Source organism: Eleutherodactylus coqui, chromosome 6 (assembly GCF_035609145.1).
Source record: "Eleutherodactylus coqui strain aEleCoq1 chromosome 6, aEleCoq1.hap1, whole genome shotgun sequence".
NCBI lineage: Eukaryota > Metazoa > Chordata > Amphibia > Anura > Eleutherodactylidae > Eleutherodactylus > Eleutherodactylus coqui.
In genome coordinates, this window is record NC_089842.1 from 3,240,910 (window position 1) to 3,262,195 (window position 21,286).

Genomic DNA, 21,286 nt, shown 5'->3' on the forward strand with positions numbered 1-21,286 from the left:
ATGGTCAGGGCTGAGGCTCGGGACCTGATGGTGTGAACATCGCAATGGTCAGGGCTGAGGCTCGGGACCTGATGGTGTGAACATAGCAATGGTCAGGGCTCGGTGCAATAATGAAGGTCAAGCAGAAGATCAGGGCAGGCAGCGAAGCCTGGTAATCAGAGCAGACGGCAGGGAGCACAGAAGTCCAAATCGTCAGGAGTCAAAGAGTTAAAACCAGAACAAACACAAATGGGTCTTTGTTACAATGTATACTGATTGCTTAGGCATGGACCCTAGGGTGTGCGTACCTAATATAGCAGATGCAAGGACAGGGATGGGGACAGGTTTGGGGGGCGCTCCAGACGCAGGTTAGCAACGATGATAGCCTGTTATCACAATTGGTCTAGAGGCAAAGAGAATGTACATCCACTGCCCACACTGTACACCCGTTCAGGGCATTCCTAATGGCAGCGCCCTCTACCAGCAGGATAATGCGCTGCACTGCAGCAACTGCTCAAGAAGAGGACAAGGAGATGGCGGTGAAGACTTGTCCTCCATATTCCCAGATCTCCAATGGAGCATCCGTGGAGGCCGCACCGAGCATCTTACAGGATCTGCTGCTGACGTCTTGTGCAGATGCCCTCAGCTCTGGGAGAGGTGGCGTTGGAGAAAGAGACGCTGCAGGTAAGGGACCGTGACCAGTTTGTAAGTGTCTCCATAGATTTTATGTCTGCTCTTACCCTTGATATCAGCTCTCCCACCATTCCGTTCCAAGTGCCGTTCGGCTCTGGGACACCGTAGAGGCCATCGGCTACCAGGCGGATCTTATAGTTGAAGTGCAGGATCTTGGAGAGCTCCTTCAGCATGTCCACGCAGAACCCTTCGTACCGCTCGTTGCCCTCCAGTTCCTGATGATTTGGCTTTAGCATCAAATATGGATTTTCCTGTAAGATAACTGGTTTTGGTTATTGCAATCAGTTCCTGGTTGTGTTTGGATCCGACGGCTTTGTATGTAACATTTCATATGTAGACATCATTAGTGAACAGGAACACACAACATTACAATTACCGCAGGAAAAGACTACAAACATGGCGGCTTTACCCCAAAAAAGAGCAAATGCTGATACTGAAGAGGTGGATGTGAAGGTTTTGTACAAGATTACTTGAAGGACGTCCGTCAGCTAACTGAAGCATGAGCGACTGAATGACCGTTAAAACTGCGCCATTAGCTTTGTGCACAGCTACTCCCATCTAGATAAAGCCGCAGAAAGGCTTCCCGCGCCGTATGTTAATGCACCTCGGACCATCCGATGGGCGAATCACAACCGCCAGCTGAGGCTTCAAATGCATGCACTGTGACTCCTCATCAGGAAGGACGTCAGATGCATGCGCCATCCTCAGTGTAGCGCAGGCACGCCATACGTGGAACACGTGATGTGTGCAGCAGCCGGCGCTGGAGACGTCCATCAACATAGAAGGGGGAGGAAGAGAGCCCGGACCGATGGTACATGTGACCCGCCCATCGGACGGTCTGAGGCTAATTAACATATGGGGTGTGAAGCTTTATCTAGATGGCAGGCACAGTACACAGAGGTAATGGCGCCCGTTTAACCATCACTCTGGCGCTCATCCGTCGGTATATTGAGATTAATAGGCAAAAACTAGCTGAAAAGAGTAATATGACTATGCAGAATTACAAAAGCACATCCAACGGACCCTTACTGAGTAAGTACGGCAGTGAATTCTGTCATGTTTGCAAGGAACGTGCTGGAGAAGCACCTGCAGTTATGCACAATAATAGCCCAAAGTGCCACAACTGCAATAAACAACACAAAATAAAGGGAAGTCTTTCCCTAAATCCGTGACGTTGAGGGAGAGGGCCCTGCCTAACATGGCAGATTGATCGCTTCAATAGATGCGGGCCTGCACTCGTTCCTGGGACTAAGTAACCCTACTTGGCCAGCAAAATAAAGGACAAAGCAAACCCCAAAAGGAAACTCAAATGAAACAACACACTTGGCTGGTAGTGAAGCCGCAGCACACAGAGCCGTTCTCTGTTCACGTCGCAGCGGAGACCACGCTGTCCACGGGAGCCACTACCTGCTCAGACAGCGAGCAACTGGCAATTCACAGCACCTTAGCTCAGTATCAGCCCAGGTAAATACCCAGCTAACCATCCACAGATGTGACTACATTACGTCACACCTACTGAGCTAGAAGGGGCAGAACCAAGTCTAAAACACGGACCGGACTTTATCAATCCGGCAGCGATCTCAGCACTCTTTCCATTGAAGAGACGGCCAAGGAATCAAGAGCTGCAGTGTCTGGAGAACGGAGCGTTTTGGAAATAAACATCTTATGGTGAGCGCACTGTTTTGCGATTGCAAACACATTGAAAAAGGATCCCTTTAACTCCTGAGAAACAAATGATTGGCGTGTTTAACCCCTTAGTGACGTGGCCTGTTTTGGACTCAAAAATGCAACCACTTTTTTTTTTAGGATTTCATCTGAACTTTTCAAAAGCCATAACTTTATTTTTCCGTCGACACGGCCGTAGGGGGATGTTTTTTGCACGTTGCGCTGTAGCTTTTATTGGTACCATCTTTGTGTACTACTAATGTATTGTAGGAAGTAAAAAGACACCAATGATGTCAGCATGTTAATCATGCCGTATTAATGACATCATATATTTGTCATCAGTACAATTACGACAAAATTATATATATATTTTGGGGTTTTTCCACTTATAACGCCTCAGAACACATGCTTTCCTATGAAAGTATTTGGCGTTTCAGTTGACTTGTGGGAAAACAATAAAACTTTATAATACAGAAATCCATAATGAGTCTGTAGTATAAAACCACTAATTGCCTGGAACAGTAACATCCACTTACAACCTCCGTTCAGTTAACCCTCTGAATGCCAAGGCTTTACAGCACGGATGGTAGGTAGCTAGTTGGGGGGGGCCTGCGGAGCCCCCCCACGATCCTGCAGGAATTACCTCTGCACTGCTGCGCCCACGTGGCCAACCGCCTCTTCAATATTGTTCTGGACACCTGAACCAAAAATCAAGGAGGGCACAAAATCTTCACAGACATACAGCCCCGCCCTGTTTACAGATCATGCCCCCCTCACAACACCCTCAAAATATTGCTCCAAACATGGCTGACCTTGGCTATGTGCAACTCATGCAGTTATACAGGGCACTGGCCGCCTGCTTGAAGGGGAAGGCACCAGGCAGATTTAGGCTGGGGACCCCTTGGTCTGCCCAGCCAGATGATTATCTTCCTCCATGCAGCAGCATCCTGTGGAGCTACATGAATCATCCTCTTCCCGGCTCTCTCTGTACCCTTCTGATGGTCCAAGCCACTGCTATCAGCCAATCAGTGCCCCGAAACACAATTGCTTAGTCCTGCTGCTGTATTTATGTAATGAGCTTGGTTCTATTGCTGTATCTATGCACTAAGCTTGGAGTTCTGGGACTGTATTTATATATGAGCTTGGTTCTGGAGCCATACTTATGTTATGAGCTTGGTTCTGGTGCTGCATTTTTGTTCGGGGCTTAGTTCTGTAGTATTTATGTATGAGTTTTGTACCTGTGCTGTATCTATGTTATGAACCTGGTTGTGGTGCTGTATTTATGTTATGAGCTTAGTTCTGGTACTGTACTTCTGTTATGAGCTTGGTTCCAGTGCTGTTTCTATACACTAAGCTTGGTTTTGGGTCTGTATTTATATAGGAGCTTGGTTCTGTTGCTGTACTTATATTATGAGCTTGGTTCTGGGACTGCATTTATACATGAGCTTGGTTCTGTTGCTGTACTTATGTTATGAGCTTGGTTCTGGTGCTGCATCTTTGTTCGGGGCTTAGTACTGTAGTATTTATGTATGAGTTTTGTACCTGTGCTGTATCTATGTTATGAACCTGGTTGTGGTGCTGTATTTATGCTATGAGCTTAGTTCTGGTATTGTATCCATGTATTGAGCTTGGTCATGGTACAGTATTTATTCACTTAGCTGTTTTGCTGTGGGTATGTTGCCTTCTGCACAAGCAGAATATATGGGTGCCGTATATATATATAATAGGGTATCCCATCTGGGACCCTTATCTGAGAGGCTTTAGTATCCTGCGGATGCGCTATAGATACGGAACCATCTGCTTACTTGCAGCCACCCTTGCGAGGTGCAGTATGGAAATGCGCCGTCTTCAAGTAGAGCAATTCTGCGGTTCTGCAGCAGCAGTTTTGCTTTTTGAAGCCGGAGTTGATGAAATGATGTCCAGCTGATGCAGCCATATCCGTCTACTGGACACGGTGCAGATGATCTGCCGCTCCTGAGCTCACAGAATCCAGCGGCTACATCACACTGATGAATTATATATAAGGGCGGCCAGCAGATTTACGGCTCCAGAGACGAGCAATAAGTAACAAGGGCCAAGAAAATGTGATAAATGTGCCGGCGCCTTTATATGTGTTCACAGGCCGTAATACAGGGCCACTCAGCAGGACGCGGGGGGCCGCACGAACCCGACCGTCAGCTTGAGCAGAGGGAGGTGGCAAGTAATGCTCCTCCAGGGCAAGCAGTCAGCAGGCGTCTCACTGGTCTTCTGCTTCACTAATGACCATCTGAGCCCGACCGCTGTGGCCCCGCCGGCCCCTCTGTCGCACTAGATGGGCCGCAGTGATAGTGCGAGTTCTACAGTTATAGTTCCTTGATTCATTGATGCCCTCGGGGGGCAGCAGGTCCCGCGAAACAATCCTGAGGGGTGTAATCTGCACATGCATAGGTATGAGCTGTCCTGAGGGCACATATGCAGCAGGCGCCGGGGGTTATCATAGCACCACTTAAAGTGCCTTTAAAGCCAAGATGGCTACCGAAACTCTCGTTAGAGAGGCGGGGCTTAGCTTGAGCACTAAATCTTCGCATGTGCAAATTATTATTTGTAACCCCCTTACAAGCTCCCCATTTGAACAGTGCCCGTCCTTGGGCAACCAGGCACTACTGGTGCCATCCTGCTGACTCTGCTGAGTATTAAGCCTATGCTGGTATTATGGCGCGGCTCAAATTGCTTTTAAAGCCAAGATGGCCAGCAAAACTCTTGTGGGGGGCGGGGCTTAGCTATATCGCAAAACCTTCACATGTACATGCGTATATACTTACATATCACAGGGGGCGGCAGGATGGGGGGCTCGACGAGAGGGGAGGGATGTGCTTGGAAACATGGCGCCAAATGTGGCTGCGCTGCAAACTCTGCAGTGATAGTAGAGCTCATCATGTCGGTTCTGTCTGCGATGCGGATTGTGGAATCTTCCCCGTCTGTTCATTAGCGCTAATAACTGGCGGTGTGTAATCAGGGGGCCGCGAACAGAGGAGCAGATCGCTCTACCTGCTGTTCTCAGGTAATTACTCCGCATCAGCCGCCCGGATACATAATAGCGCCTCACAGTCAGCGCAGAATAGCAAGGAGATGAAGCTGAGGGGAACAAAGTCCCATCCTGCAATGTCCGCAGAAGAATCGTGAAGGGTCTCGGTGCGAGAATCAAGGGGCTGCAGCGCTCTGCAAAGCGTCACTCTTGGCTGAGCCCCCGCAAGTCCATGTAGAACAGCAGAGACGGCGGGGAGACCCTTCTAGCAGGTGGGGGGGGCTCAGCTTCCAGACTCCCACCGATATTCCACTTATGTCATATCAAACTAATACGACACCGGAAACATCTGGAAGTCTGATGCGACAAGCGGTGAAATAACTGCAGTCTGACATGATCCTGCGTCCGCCATCACCCCCACCGCGGATATTTATGTATTTGCTGTCTAACCCCCTGAGATGCCGATTCGGTTCCTTTGCTTTTTGTTGTTTTCTTTTCTTCGTATCTTTTCACCCATTTTCCATACCCTCATATTTGTACTTGTATAACGCCACCCCCATCCTTCTTATGTCCTGGTCTAGTGAGGAAGGGGCGCCGCAGCCCAGAAACGTGCTTATTCATGCTGGATTTAATGAAACAGAGAAGTTGAGCCAAAACCTGATGACTTGTGCTTCTCTTTACCCCTTAAAGATCGAGCGCTGTTAATACACAGCACTTGGTCTTGGGCTTTAGTCCCGCCCGATAGCAGAAATACGGCGCAGGATTAAAGCCTCTGCTGCTGCTATCAAGCAGGAGCAGGTTGGGTCCTCGGCTGTCAGTCACAGCTGAGAACCCAGAGGAGAAGGGAGAAGTGGTGTTTAACTGCTTCTGTCTTCTCTTTTCCCTGGTATATAGCGCTCAATGAGTGCTATGTACTAAGAAGTGACAGTGGAAGTGTTCCTTTCATTACGCTAGCTGGCGGTCACGTGACTGCCGGGATTCCCTGCTACAGCAGAGCTGCAGGGTCGAAGCAGACCCCGATCAGCTCTGCCAGTGGCTATTGTCACTACAGGGGGATTTTTCCCTGTAACTGGAGCTCCTATGGATGCGGCTCGTATGGATGCCCCGGCTACAGGGGAAAAAGTGTGCAATAAAAAAAGAAACATGTGGACGACCCCCAGAGGTCTTATATGGCATCATGGGGGACATAGAGGGTAAAAAAAATAGTTACAGAAATAAGTAAGAAAAAGATTAGAGAATAAAATAAAAAAATATACATAAAAAAGAAAATGACCCAAAACAGTCGCCGTCTGCGCCTGTAATCTGAAACCGTACATATTATATATCAAAATGACCAAAACAAAAAGAGGAGCCCGTTACTGTACATATCAGCATAAATGTAGTAATTAGCAAGAAAAAAAGTTTAAAAAAGATTTTTACCCCCATTAAAACTAAACAACAAAAAAATAAGTCAGTAAAAAAGATATAAAAAACATCGGCCTAAACGTCACGGGAAAAAAATACAGCAGTAAAACCGCCACAGGGGTAAGAGCCCTAAAAAGTGTCCGGTCCTTTAGGTACAAAACAGCCTGGTCATTAGGGGGTTAAGACCGCTTTCACACGGCCGAGAAAATCCCATGAGATTTACAACCCGTTAGGGAGGTCATGTAAAAGAGGTTTTGTGGCTCCTCATCACATATAATGTGCTGCTACCAGGGGGACCTACCTACCAGGGGGACCTACCTACCAGGGGGACCTACCGTTCCTCTCTTATCTTCCTCAGTGCTACTATTTCTGCCCTTCCTCAGTGGTATATAAATGGCGTCTGGAGCATCTGATGGGCGGTTCCCCTCTCCAAATACTAACCATGCCCGCTCATAGGGCGCCGGAGACGCCACGTGTCACTAGAGAGCTGTGCTAACACCGCACTTCAGCGCGTGCGCAGTGACATCCGAGTGCCAGAAAGGACAGGCGGCGCGGGGAGGCATGATTAGCATCCGGAGGGGGAGTGAGTCCGCGTTGGGCAATGGAACCACTCACCGCATGAGAAGAGAAAAAACAACAGGTAAGAGCGGCAGCGCTGGAGGGGCCCCTCAGTGGGCCCTTATATATGGTGAGGAGCCGGATATACACAATACATTATCCTAGAAGATCGCCAATTACTAATGACACAAACTCAGTATGATTGTGACAAGTCTGCAATCCAACTGACAACCACCGGGTGGCGACGGGCACATGGGATAGACATCTCCCTGCGGAGTAGACCCAGGATGTGAGCAGATACAAGAAGCGGTGGAGACTTACTAGAATGGTGGTGATTATAAGGGTTTTATTTGCCAGACTGTCAGAAAGGTTTTGGAAGAAGTATCTTTTGTCCATGGAGATGCCGTTGGTGACGTGCCACTGGCCGATCTGGGGGAGAACAAGATCTGAGTCAGGGGGATGCTCAACAAATGACATGAATGCTGAAGGGGAGTACAAGGTCGTCTCAGTGCCCCTGCCAGCCGCTATCCTGACCGCACTCATTCACGCCTTCTGCTGGCGGCCGGATGTCACTGCAATCCGCTCTCAGCTGACAGCCAGACAGATCTGCTTGCAGTGAAGTAGATGGTTGGGAAACATGATGAAATCCGTTACAAAGTATCAATGCCGGATACTTAATGTGGCCACTAGAAGCCATTTTCCATCATGTCAGGCTATGAAGCGCAGGGCCGCCGCCGCACAGCCTCTCCGCATCCATATGTGACTCGCCTTCACTCCTGGTCACTCGCTCGTCTCCTGCGCCTCAAAAACATCTCCACAATCCGCCCTTTTCTTAATGTAGAAGCAGCAAAAACTCCTATCTGTTGTCCTCATCCATTCAGTAACTTCCTACTGATAGGTCTTCCCCTTCCTGAATGCAGCAGCTTTTGTGTCCCCCTATTTCCTCCCCATAGACTGTAAGCTCTTGTGCCCCCTATTTCCTCATAGACTGTAAGCTCTTGTGCCCCCCTATTCCCTCCCCATAGACTGTAAGCTCTTGTGTCCCCCTAGTTCCCCATAGACTGTAAGCTCTTGTGTCCCCCTATTTCCTCCCCATAGACTGTAAGCTCTTGTGTCCCCCTATTTCCCCATAGACTGTAAGCTCTTGTGTCCCTCCTATTTCCTCCTCATAGACTGTAAGCTCTTGTGTCCCCCTATTTCCTCATAGACTGTAAGCTCTTGTGTCCCCCTATTTCCTCCCCATAGACTGTAAGCTCTTGTGTTCCCCTATTTCCTCATAGACTGTAAGCTCTTGTGTTCCCCTATTTCCCCATAGACTGTAAGCTCTTGTGTCCCCCTATTTCCTCATAGACTGTAAGCTCTTGTGTCCCCCTATTTCCTCATAGACTGTAAGCTCTTGTGTCCCCCCTATTTCCTCATAAACTGTAAGCTCTTGTGTCCCCCTATTCCCTCATAGACTGTAAGCTCTTGTGTCCCTCCTATTTCCCCATAGACTGTAAGCTCTTGTGTCCCCCCTATTTCCTCCCCATAGACTGTAAGCTCTTGTGTCCCCCTATTTCCTCATAGACTGTAAGCTCTTGTGTCCCCCCTATTTCCTCCTCATAGACTGTAAGCTCTTGTGTCCCCCTAGTTCCCCATAGACTGTAAGCTCTTGTGTCCCTCTATTTCCTCATAGACTGTAAGCTCTTGTGTCCCCCTAGTTCCCCATAGACTGTAAGCTCTTGTGTCCCCCTAGTTCCCCATAGACTGTAAGCTCTTGTGTCCCCCTAGTTCCCCATAGACTGTAAGCTCTTGTGTCCCCCTAGTTCCCCATAGACTGTAAGCTCTTGTGTCCCCCTATTTCCTCATAGACTGTAAGCTCTTGTGTCCCCCTATTTCCCCATAGACTGTAAGCTCTTGTGTCCCCCTAGTTCCCCATGGACTGTAAGCTCTTGTGCCCCACTATTTCCTCCTCATAGACTGTAAGCTCTTGTGTCCCCCTATTTCCCCATAGACTGTAAGCTCTTGTGTCCCTCCTATTTCCCCATAGACTGTAAGCTCTTGTGTCCCTCCTATTTCCTCATAGACTGTAAGCTCTTGTGTCCCCCTATTTCCCCATAGACTGTAAGCTCTTGTGTCCCTCCTATTTCCTCCTCATAGACTGTAAGCTCTTGTGCCCCCCTATTCCCTCAGACTGTAAGCTCTTGTGTCCCCCTATTTCCCCATAGACTGTAAGCTCTTGTGTCCCCCCTATTTCCTTCTCATAGACTGTAAGCTCTTGTGTCCCCCCTATTCCCTCCCCATAGACTGTAAGCTCTTGTGTCCCCCCTATTTCCTTCTCATAGACTGTAAGCTCTTGTGTCCCTCCTATTCCCTCATAGACTGTAAGCTCTTGTGTCCCCTCTATTTCCTCATAGACTGTAAGCTCTTGTGTCCCATCTATTTCCTCATAGACTGTAAGCTCTTGTGTCCCCCTGTTTCCTCATAGACTGTAAGCTCTTGTGTCCCCCTATTTCCTCCTTATAGACTGTAAGCTCTTGCTCCCCCTATTTCCTTATAGACTGTAAGCTCTTGCTCCCCCTATTTCCTTATAGACTGTAAGCTCTTGTGTCCCCCTATTTCCTTATAGACTGTAAGCTCTTGTGCCCCCCTATTCCCTCCTCATAGACTGTAAGCTCTTGTGTCCCCCCTATTTCCTCCTCATAGACTGTAAGCTCTTGTGTCCCCCTATTTCCTCAAACTGTAAGCTCTTGTCCCCCCCCTATTTCCTCCCCATAGACTGTAAGCTCTTGTGCCCCCCTATTCCCTCCTCATAGACTGTAAGCTCTTGTGCCCCCCCTATTTCCTCATAGACTGTAGGCTCTTGTGTCCCCCTATTTCCTCCTCATAGACTGTAAGCTCTTGTGCCCCCCCTAGTTCCTCCTCATAGATTATAAGCTCTTGTGTCCCCCTATTTCCTCATAGACTGTAAGCTCTTGTGTCCCCCCTATTTCCTCCCCATAGACTGTAAGCTCTTGTGTCCCCCTATTTCCCCATAGACTGTAAGCTCTTGTGTCCCCCTATTCCCTCCTCATAGACTGTAAGCTCTTGTGTCCCCCTATTTCCCCATAGACTGTAAGCTCTTGTGTCCCTCCTATTTCCTCCTCATAGACTGTAAGCTCTTGTGTCCCCCCTATTTCCTCCCCATAGACTGTAAGCTCTTGTGTCCCCCTATTTCCCCATAGACTGTAAGCTCTTGTGTCCCTCCTATTTCCTCCTCATAGACTGTAAGCTCTTGTGTCCCCCCTATTTCCTCCCCATAGACTGTAAGCTCTTGTGTTCCCCTATTTCCTCATAGACTGTAAGCTCTTGTGTTCCCCTATTTCCCCATAGACTGTAAGCTCTTGTGTCCCCCTAGTTCCTCATAGACTGTAAGCTCTTGTGTCCCCCTATTCCCTCATAGACTGTAAGCTCTTGTGTCCCTCCTATTTCCCCATAGACTGTAAGCTCTTGTGTCCCCCCTATTTCCTCCCCATAGACTGTAAGCTCTTGTGTCCCCCTATTTCCTCATAGACTGTAAGCTCTTGTGTCCCCCCTATTTCCTCCTCATAGACTGTAAGCTCTTGTGTCCCCCTAGTTCCCCATAGACTGTAAGCTCTTGTGTCCCTCTATTTCCTCATAGACTGTAAGCTCTTGTGTCCCCCTATTTCCTCATAGACTGTAAGCTCTTGTGTCCCCCTATTTCCCCATAGACTGTAAGCTCTTGTGTCCCCCTAGTTCCCCATAGACTGTAAGCTCTTGTGTCCCCCTAGTTCCCCATAGACTGTAAGCTCTTGTGTCCCCCTATTTCCTCATAGACTGTAAGCTCTTGTGTCCCCCTATTTCCCCATAGACTGTAAGCTCTTGTGTCCCCCTATTTCCCCATAGACTGTAAGCTCTTGTGTCCCCCTATTTCCTCATAGACTGTAAGCTCTTGTGTCCCCCTATTTCCTCATAGACTGTAAGCTCTTGTGTCCCCCTATTTCCCCATAGACTGTAAGCTCTTGTGTCCCTCCTATTTCCTCATAGACTGTAAGCTCTTGTGTCCCCCTATTTCCCCATAGACTGTAAGCTCTTGTGTCCCTCCTATTTCCTCCTCATAGACTGTAAGCTCTTGTGCCCCCCTATTCCCTCAGACTGTAAGCTCTTGTGTCCCCCTATTTCCCCATAGACTGTAAGCTCTTGTGTCCCCCCTATTCCCTCCCCATAGACTGTAAGCTCTTGTGTCCCCCCTATTCCCTCCCCATAGACTGTAAGCTCTTGTATCCCCCCTATTTCCTTCTCATAGACTGTAAGCTCTTGTGTCCCTCCTATTCCCTCATAGACTGTAAGCTCTTGCTCCTCCTATTTCCTTATAGACTGTAAGCTCTTGTGTCCCCCCTATTCCCTCCCCATAGACTGTAAGCTCTTGTGTCCCCCCTATTTCCTCATAGACTGTAAGCTCTTGTGTCCCTCCTATTCCCTCATAGACTGTAAGCTCTTGTGTCCCCTCTATTTCCTCATAGACTGTAAGCTCTTGTGTCCCTCCCTATTTCCTTATAGACTGTAAGCTCTTGTGTCCCCTCTATTTCCTCATAGACTGTAAGCTCTTGCGTCCCCCTGTTTCCTCATAGACTGTAAGCTCTTGTGTCCCCCTGTTTCCTCATAGACTGTAAGCTCTTGTGTCCCCCTATTTCCTCCTTATAGACTGTAAGCTCTTGCTCCCCCTATTTCCTTATAGACTGTAAGCTCTTGCTCCCCCTATTTCCTTATAGACTGTAAGCTCTTGTGTCCCCCTATTTCCCCATAGACTGTAAGCTCTTGTGTCCCCCCTATTCCCTCCCCATAGACTGTAAGCTCTTGTGTCCCCCCTATTCCCTCCCCATAGACTGTAAGCTCTTGTATCCCCCCTATTTCCTTCTCATAGACTGTAAGCTCTTGTGTCCCTCCTATTCCCTCATAGACTGTAAGCTCTTGCTCCTCCTATTTCCTTATAGACTGTAAGCTCTTGTGTCCCCCCTATTCCCTCCCCATAGACTGTAAGCTCTTGTGTCCCCCCTATTTCCTCATAGACTGTAAGCTCTTGTGTCCCTCCTATTCCCTCATAGACTGTAAGCTCTTGTGTCCCCTCTATTTCCTCATAGACTGTAAGCTCTTGTGTCCCTCCCTATTTCCTTATAGACTGTAAGCTCTTGTGTCCCCTCTATTTCCTCATAGACTGTAAGCTCTTGCGTCCCCCTGTTTCCTCATAGACTGTAAGCTCTTGTGTCCCCCTGTTTCCTCATAGACTGTAAGCTCTTGTGTCCCCCTATTTCCTCCTTATAGACTGTAAGCTCTTGCTCCCCCTATTTCCTTATAGACTGTAAGCTCTTGCTCCCCCTATTTCCTTATAGACTGTAAGCTCTTGTGTCCCCCTATTTCCTTATAGACTGTAAGCTCTTGTGCCCCCCTATTCCCTCCTCATAGACTGTAAGCTCTTGTGTCCCCCCTATTTCCTCCTCATAGACTGTAAGCTCTTGTGTCCCCCTATTTCCTCATAAACTGTAAGCTCTTGTCCCCCCCCTATTTCCTCCCCATAGACTGTAAGCTCTTGTGCCCCCCCTATTTCCTCATAGACTGTAGGCTCTTGTGTCCCCCTATTTCCTCCTCATAGACTGTAAGCTCTTGTGCCCCCCCTAGTTCCTCCTCATAGATTATAAGCTCTTGTGTCCCCCTATTTCCTCATAGACTGTAAGCTCTTGTGTCCCCCCTATTTCCTCCCCATAGACTGTAAGCTCTTGTGTCCCCCTATTTCCTCCCCATAGACTGTAAGCTCTTGTGTCCCCCTATTTCCCCATAGACTGTAAGCTCTTGTGTCCCCCTATTCCCTCCTCATAGACTGTAAGCTCTTGTGTCCCCCTATTTCCCCATAGACTGTAAGCTCTTGTGTCCCCCCTATTTCATCATAGACTGTAAGCTCTTGTGTCCCCCTATTTCCTCAGACTGTAAGCTCTTGTGTCCCCCTATTTCCCCATAGACTGCAAGCTCTTGTGTCCCCCTATTTCCCCATAGACTGTAAGCTCGTGTCCCCCTATTTCCCCATAGACTGTAAACTCTTCTGTTCCGTCCTACTTCCTCCTCATATACTGCAAGTTCTTGTGTCCCCCTATTTCCTCATAGACTGTAAGCTCTTGTGCCCCCCCTAGTTCCTCCTCATAGATTATAAGCTCTTGTGTCCCCCTATTTCCTCATAGACTGTAAGCTCTTGTGTCCCCCCTATTTCCTCCCCATAGACTGTAAGCTCTTGTGTCCCCCTATTTCCTCCCCATAGACTGTAAGCTCTTGTGTCCCCCTATTTCCCCATAGACTGTAAGCTCTTGTGTCCCCCTATTCCCTCCTCATAGACTGTAAGCTCTTGTGTCCCCCTATTTCCCCATAGACTGTAAGCTCTTGTGTCCCCCCTATTTCATCATAGACTGTAAGCTCTTGTGTCCCCCTATTTCCTCAGACTGTAAGCTCTTGTGTCCCCCTATTTCCCCATAGACTGCAAGCTCTTGTGTCCCCCTATTTCCCCATAGACTGTAAGCTCGTGTCCCCCTATTTCCCCATAGACTGTAAACTCTTCTGTTCCGTCCTACTTCCTCCTCATATACTGCAAGTTCTTGTGTCCCCCTATTTCCTCATAGACTGTAAGCTCTTGTGTCCCCCTATTTCCCCATAGACTGTAAGCTCTTGTGTCCCCCTATTCCCTCCTCATAGACTGTAAGCTCTTGTGTCCCCCTATTTCCCCATAGACTGTAAACTCTTCTGTTCCGTCCTACTTCCTCCTCATATACTGCAAGTTCTTGTGTCCCCCTATTTCCTCATAGACTGTAAGCTCTTGTGTCCCCCTATTTCCCCATAGACTGTAAGCTCTTGTGTCCCCCTATTCCCTCCTCATAGACTGTAAGCTCTTGTGTCCCCCTATTTCCTCATAGACTGTAAGCTCTTGTGTCCCCATATTTCCTCATAGACTGTAAGCTCTTGTGTCCCCCTATTTCCCCATAGACTGTAAGCTCTTGTGTCCCCCCTATTTCATCATAGACTGTAAGCTCTTGTGTCCCCCTATTTCCTCATAGACTGCAAGCTCTTGTGTCCCCCTATTTCCCCATAGACTGTAAGCTCGTGTCCCCCTATTTCCTCCCCATAGACTGTAAGCTCTTGTGTCCCCCTTTTTCCTCCCCATAGACTGTAAGCTCTTGTGTCCCCCTATTTCCCCATAGACTGTAAGCTCTTGTGTCCCCCTATTCCCTCGTCATAGACTGTAAGCTCTTGTGTCCCCCTATTTCCCCATAGACTGTAAGCTCTTGTGTCCTCCCTATTTCCCCATACACTGTAAGCTCTTGTTTCCCTCCTATTTCCCCATAGACTGTAAGCTCTTGTGTCCCCCTATTTCCCCATAGACTGTAAGCTCGTGTCCCCCTATTTCCTCATAGACTGTAAGCTCTTGTGTCCCCCTATTTCCCCATAGACTGCAAGCTCTTGTGTCCCCCTATTTCCCCATAGACTGTAAGCTCGTGTCCCCCTATTTCCTCCTCATAGACTGCAAGTTCTTGTGTCCCCCCTATTCCCTCCTCATAGACTGTAAGCTCTTGTGTCCCCCCTATTTCCTCCCCATAGACTGTAAGCTCTTGTGTCCCCCCTATTTCCCCATAGACTGTAAGCTCTTGTGTCCCCTATTCCCTCATAGACTGTAAGCTCTTGTGTCCCCCCTATTTCATCATAGATTGTAAGCTCTTGTGTCCCCCTATTTCCTCATAGACTGTAAGCTCTTGTGTCCCCCTATTTCCCCATAGACTGTAAGCTCGTGTCCCCCTATTTCCCCATAGACTGTAAGCTCTTGTGTCCCCCCTATTTCATCATAGACTGTAAGCTCTTGTGTCCCCCTATTTCCTCATAGACTGTAAGCTCTTGTGTCCCCCTATTTCCCCATAGACTGCAAGTTCTTGTGTCCCCCCTATTCCCTCCTCATAGACTGTAAGCTCTTGTGTCCCCCCTATTTCCTCCCCATAGACTGTAGGCTCTTGTGTCCCCCCTATTTCCTCCTCATAGACTGTAAGCTCTTGTGCCCCCCCTATTTCCTCATAGACTGTAAGCTCTTGTGTCCCCCTATTTCCTCCCCATAGACTGTAAGCTCTTGTGTCCCCCCTATTTCCTCATAGACTGTAGGCTCTTGTGTCCCCCTATTTCCTCCTCATAGACTGTAAGCTCTTGTGCCCCCCCTCGTTCCTCCTCATAGATTATAAGCTCTTGTGTCCCCCTATTTCCTCATAGACTGTAAGCTCTTGTGTCCCCCCTATTTCCTCCCCATAGACTGTAAGCTCTTGTGTCCCCCTATTTCCTCCCCATAGACTGTAAGCTCTTGTGTCCCCCTATTTCCCCATAGACTGTAAGCTCTTGTGTCCCCCTATTCCCTCCTCATAGACTGTAAGCTCTTGTGTCCCCCTATTTCCCCATAGACTGCAAGCTCTTGTGTCCCCCTATTTCCCCATAGACTGTAAGCTTGTGTCCCCCTATTTCCCCATAGACTGCAAGTTCTTGTGTCCCCCCTATTCCCTCCTCATAGACTGTAAGCTCTTGTGTCCCCCCTATTTCCTCCTCATAGATTATAAGCTCTTGTGTCCCCCTATTTCCTCATAGACTGTAAGCTCTTGTGTCCCCCCTATTTCCTCCCCATAGACTGTAAGCTCTTGTCCCCCTATTTCCTCCCCACAGACTGTAAGCTCTTGTGTCCCCCTATTTCCCCATAGACTGTAAGCTCTTGTGTCCCCCTATTCCCTCCTCATAGACTGTAAGTTCTTGTGTCCCCCTATTTCCCCATAGACTGTAAGCTCTTGTGTCCCCCCTATTTCATCATAGACTGTAAGCTCTTGTGTCCCCCTATTTCCTCATAGACTTTAAGCTCTTGTGTCCCCCTATTTCCTCATAGACTGTAAGCTCTTGTGTCCCCCTATTTCCCCATAGACTGTAAGCTCTTGTGTCCCCCCTATTTCATCATAGACTGTAAGCTCTTGTGTCCCACTATTTCCCCATAGACTGTAAGCTCGTGTCCCCCTATTCCCTCCTCATAGACTGTAAGTTCTTGTGTCCCCCTATTTCCCCATAGACTGTAAGCTCTTGTGTCCCCCCTATTTCATCATAGACTGTAAGCTCTTGTGTCCCCCTATTTCCTCATAGACTGTAAGCTCTTGTGTCCCCCTATTTCCTCATAGACTGTAAGCTCTTGTGTCCCCCTATTTCCCCATAGACTGTAAGCTCTTGTGTCCCTCTATTTCCCCATAGACTGTAAGCTCTTGTGTCCCCCCTATTTCATCATAGACTGTAAGCTCTTGTGTCCCACTATTTCCCCATAGACTGTAAGCTCGTGTCCCCCTATTTCCTCCCCATAGACTGTAAGCTCTTGTGTCCCCCCTATTTCCTCCTCATAGACTGTAAGCTCTTGTGTCCCCCTATTTGCCCATAGACTGTAAGCTCTTGTGTCCCCCCTATTTCATCATAGACTGTAAGCTCTTGTGTCCCCCTATTTCCTCATAGACTGTAAGCTCTTGTGTCCCCCTATTTCCCCATAGACTGTAAGCTCTTGTGTCCCCCTATTTCCCCATAGACTGTAAGCTCGTGTCCCCCTATTTCCTCATAGACTGCAAGCTCTTGTGTCCCCCTATTTCCCCATAGACTGCAAGCTCTTGTGTACCCCTATTTCCCCATAGACTGTAATCTCGTGTCCCCCTATTTCCTCCTCATAGACTGCAAGTTCTTGTGTCCCCCCTATTCCCTCCTCATAGACTGTAAGCTCTTGTGTCCCCCCTATTTGCTCCCCATAGACTGTAAGCTCTTGTGTCCCCCCTATTTCCCCATAGACTGTAAGCTCGTGTCCCCTATTCCCTCATAGACTGTAAGCTCTTGTGTCCCCCCTATTTGCTCCCCATAGACTGTAAGCTCTTGTGTCCCCCCTATTTCCCCATAGACTGTAAGCTCGTGTCCCCTATTCCCTCATAGACTGTAAGCTCTTGTGTCCCCCTATTTCCTCATAGACTGTAAGCTCTTGTGTCCCCCTATTCCCTCAGACTGTAAGCTCGTGTCCCCCTATTTCCCCCTCATAGACTGTAAGCTCTTGTGTCCCCCCTATTTCCTCCCCATAGACTGCAAGTTCTTGTGTCCCCCCTATTCCCTCCTCATAGACTGTAAGCTCTTGTGTCCCCCTAGTTCCTCCCCATAGACTGTAAGCTCTTGTGTCCCCCTATTTCCTCCTCATAGACTGTAAGCTCTTGTGTCCCCCTAGTTCCTCCCCATAGACTGTAAGCTCTTGTGTCCCCCCTATTCCCTCCTCATAGACTGTAAGCTCTTCTATCCCCCTATTCCCTCATAGACTGTAAGCTCTTGTGTCTCCCCTATTTCCTCATAGACTGTAAGCTCTTGTGTCCCCTCTATTTCCTCATAGACTGTAAGCTCTTGTGTTCCCCTATTTCCTCATAGACTGTAAGCTCTTGTGTCCCCCTATTTCCTCCCCATAGACTGTAAGCTCTTGTGTCCCCCTATTTCCTCATAGACTGTAAGCTCTTGTGTCCCCCTATTCCCTCCTCATAGACTGTAAGCTCTTGTGCCCCCCTATTCCCTCCTCATAGACTGTAAGCTCTTGTGTCCCCCCTATTTCCTCCTCATAGACTGTAAGCTCTTGTGTCCCCCCTATTTCCTCCTCATAGACTGTAAGCTCTTGTGTCCCCCTCTTCCCTCATAGACTGTAAGCTCTTATGTCCCTCTATTTCCTCATAGACTGTAAGCTCTTGTGTTCCCCTATTTCCTCATAGACTGTAAGCTCTTGTGTCCTCCTATTTCCTCCCCATAGACTGTAAGCTCTTGTGTCCCCCTATTTCCTCATAGACTGTAAGCTCTTGTGTCCCCCTATTTCCTCCCCACAGACTGTAAGCTCTTGTGTCCCCCCTATTTCCTCCTCATAGACTGTAAGCTCTTGTGTCCCCCTATTTCCTCCCCATAGACTGTAAGCTCTTGTGTTCCCCTATTTCCTCCCCATAGACTGTAAGCTCTTGTGTTCCCCTATTTCCTCCCCATAGACTGTAAGCTCTTGTGTCCCCCTATTTCCTCATAGACTGTAAGCTCTTGTGTCCCCCTATTTCCTCCCCACAGACTGTAAGCTCTTGTGTCCCCCCTATTTCCTCCTCATAGACTGTAAGCTCTTGTGTCCCCCTATTTCCTCCCCATAGACTGTAAGCTCTTGTGTTCCCCTATTTCCTCCCCATAGACTGTAAGCTCTTGTGTCCCCCTATTTCCTCATAGACTGTAAGCTCTTGTGTCCCCCTATTTCCTCCCCACAGACTGTAAGCTATTGTGTCCCCCCTATTTCCTCCCCATAGACTGTAAGCTCTTGTGTCCCCCCTATTTCCTCCTCATAGACTGTAAGCTCTTGTGTCCCCCTATTTCCTCCCCATAGACTGTAAGCTCTTGTGTTCCCCTATTTCCTCCCCATAGACTGTAAGCTCTTGTGTCCTCTATTTCCTCCCCATAGACTGTAAGCTCTTGTGTCCTCTATTTCCTCCCCATAGACTGTAAGCTCTTGTGTCCTCTATTTCCTCCCCATAGACTGTAAGCTCTTGTGTCCTCTATTTCCTCCCCATAGACTGTAAGCTCTTGTGTCCCCCCTATTTCCTCCTCATAGACTGTAAGCTCTTGTGTCCTCTATTTCCTCCCCATAGACTGTCAGCTCTTGTGTCCCCCCTATTTCCTCCTCATAGACTGTAAGCTCTTGTGTCCCCCCTATTTCCTCCTCATAGACTGTAAGCTCTTGTGTCCTCTATTTCCTCCCCATAGACTGTAAGCTCTTGTGTCCCCCTATTTCCCCATAGACTGTAAGCTCTTGTGTCCCCCTATTTCCTCATAGACTGTAAGCTCTTGTGTCCCTCCTATTTCCCCATAGACTGTAAGCTCTTGTGTCCCTCCTATTTCCTCATAGACTGTAAGCTCTTGTGTCCCCCTATTTCCTCATAGACTGTAAGCTCTTGTATCCCCCTATTTCCTCATAGACTGTAAGCTCTTGTGTCCCCCTATTTCCTCCTCATAGATTGTAAGCTCTTGTATCCCCCTATTTCCTCATAGACTGTAAGCTCTTGTGTCCCCCTATTTCCTCCTCATAGATTGTAAGCTCTTGTGTCTTTCCTATTTCCTCATAGACTGTAAGCTCTTGTATCCCCCTATTTCCTCATAGACTGTAAGCTCTTGTGTCCCCCTATTTCCTCATAGACTGTAAGCTCTTGTATCCCCCTATTTCCTCATAGACTGTAAGCTCTTGTGTCCCCCTATTTCCTCCTCATAGATTGTAAGCTCTTGTATCCCCCTATTTCCTCATAGACTGTAAGCTCTTGTGTCCCCCTATTTCCTCCTCATAGATTGTAAGCTCTTGTGTCTTTCCTATTTCCTCATAGACTGTAAGCTCTTGTATCCCCCTATTTCCTCATAGACTGTAAGCTCTTGTGTCCCCCTATTTCCTCCTCATAGACTGTAAGCTCTTGTGTCCCCCTATTTCCTCATAGACTGTAATCACTTTTCTTGGTTAGGATTAGAAATCGGCTTGTATGGTATAAGAAGGAGAAACATAAGTCCCCCCCCCCCCCCGCGCGCGCTCCTTACCTCCTGGAACCCCGTCTTGGTGTACTGCAGAATCTTCAGATCATAATTCGATCTTTGACCTTTGCTATTGAATTCCACATGTCCGGTGAGACCTTCCAACTCTACCTGTGCAAGAGAGAGACAATAACAGAAAGCCGCCGGCAATACATCCGCTGCCCGACGCTCCCAGCGGAGCCACTCAGTCACCTGCTCTATAGCTGCAGAATCCAGAAAGCCTCCTCTGCACCGCTGGGGAAACCATTCAGGCAAAACCTCTTTGTACTGACCTGATGACCACCTACCACTACTGACAAGCACCTACCACCACTGACGACCACCTACCGCCACTGACGTCCACCTACGGCCACTGACGATCACCTACCGCCACTGACGATCACCTACCGCCACTGACGATCACCTACCGCCACTGACGATCACCTACCCTCACTGATGTCCACCTACCCTCACTGATGTCCACCTACCGCCACTGATGTCCACCTACCGCCACTGATGTCCACCTACCGCCACTGATGTCCACCTACCGCCACTGATGTCCACCTACCGCCACTGATGATCACCTACAGCCACTGGTGATCACCTACAGCCACTGGTGATCACCTACAGCCACTGGTGATCACCTACAGCCACTGGTGATCACCTACAGCCACTGGTAATCACCTACAGCCACTGGTAATCACCTACAGCCACTGGTAATCACCTACAGCCACTGGTAATCACCTACAGCCACTGGTGATCACCTACAGCCACTGGTGATCACCTACAACCACAGATGATCACCTACAGCCATTGATGATCGCCTACAACCACAGATGATCACCTACAGGAGCTGATGACCACCTACAGACATCCCTACATACAAAGTGCACCTAGATAGTTAAAAAACAGTAAGGATGTACCAAAAACATTCATAATTTTGCATGATCACAAGTTTTTGGTTGGGTCATGCGTGTCTAATACGTTTTTACTTAAGTGCACTTTTATTGTTTTGCTATTAAAAGCGTTGTGCAAGATGTCCCCTTCTTGAGAATGTTGGGTTCGGAATGCCACTCTCTGCATCCCCATCAAACTGCTTGCCATGGCTGGTAAGTACATGAGGGTAGGTGAACTACTACAGGATGGAAGAAGGTCCACCGGGTTGGGAGCCACTGAGCAGGCCTCCGTTCTGGGTCACCCTGCTGGGTGCCCCGCTCTATGATATTCATTATGCCCGGACAGGACATGAGAAGCAGGGATGGCACCTCGATACAAACCACTTAAAGTAGTGGGATTTCCTTTTATACATCTTACATTTGTAAAGGTCCGTGTTAAGGACTAATGAACAGGTTCTGTTGGGTGATGAGATGGGCGGAG

The 21,286-nt window shown here is 48.4% G+C and overlaps 1 protein-coding gene across 2 annotated transcripts in view; it reads right to left on the reverse strand.

Moving 5' to 3' along the window:
• GRIK4 (glutamate ionotropic receptor kainate type subunit 4) overlaps positions 1-21,286 on the reverse strand; it is a 299,033-nt gene that overhangs the window by 28,095 nt on the left and 249,652 nt on the right. For both annotated transcript variants that reach the window (XM_066606079.1, XM_066606078.1), the window contains exons 10-12: positions 19,937-20,041; positions 7,625-7,732; positions 720-923 (exon numbers count right to left, since the gene is read on the reverse strand). In XM_066606079.1, the coding sequence (XP_066462176.1) occupies positions 720-923; positions 7,625-7,732; positions 19,937-20,041 (417 nt within the window). The remainder of the gene's footprint in view (positions 1-719; positions 924-7,624; positions 7,733-19,936; positions 20,042-21,286) is intronic.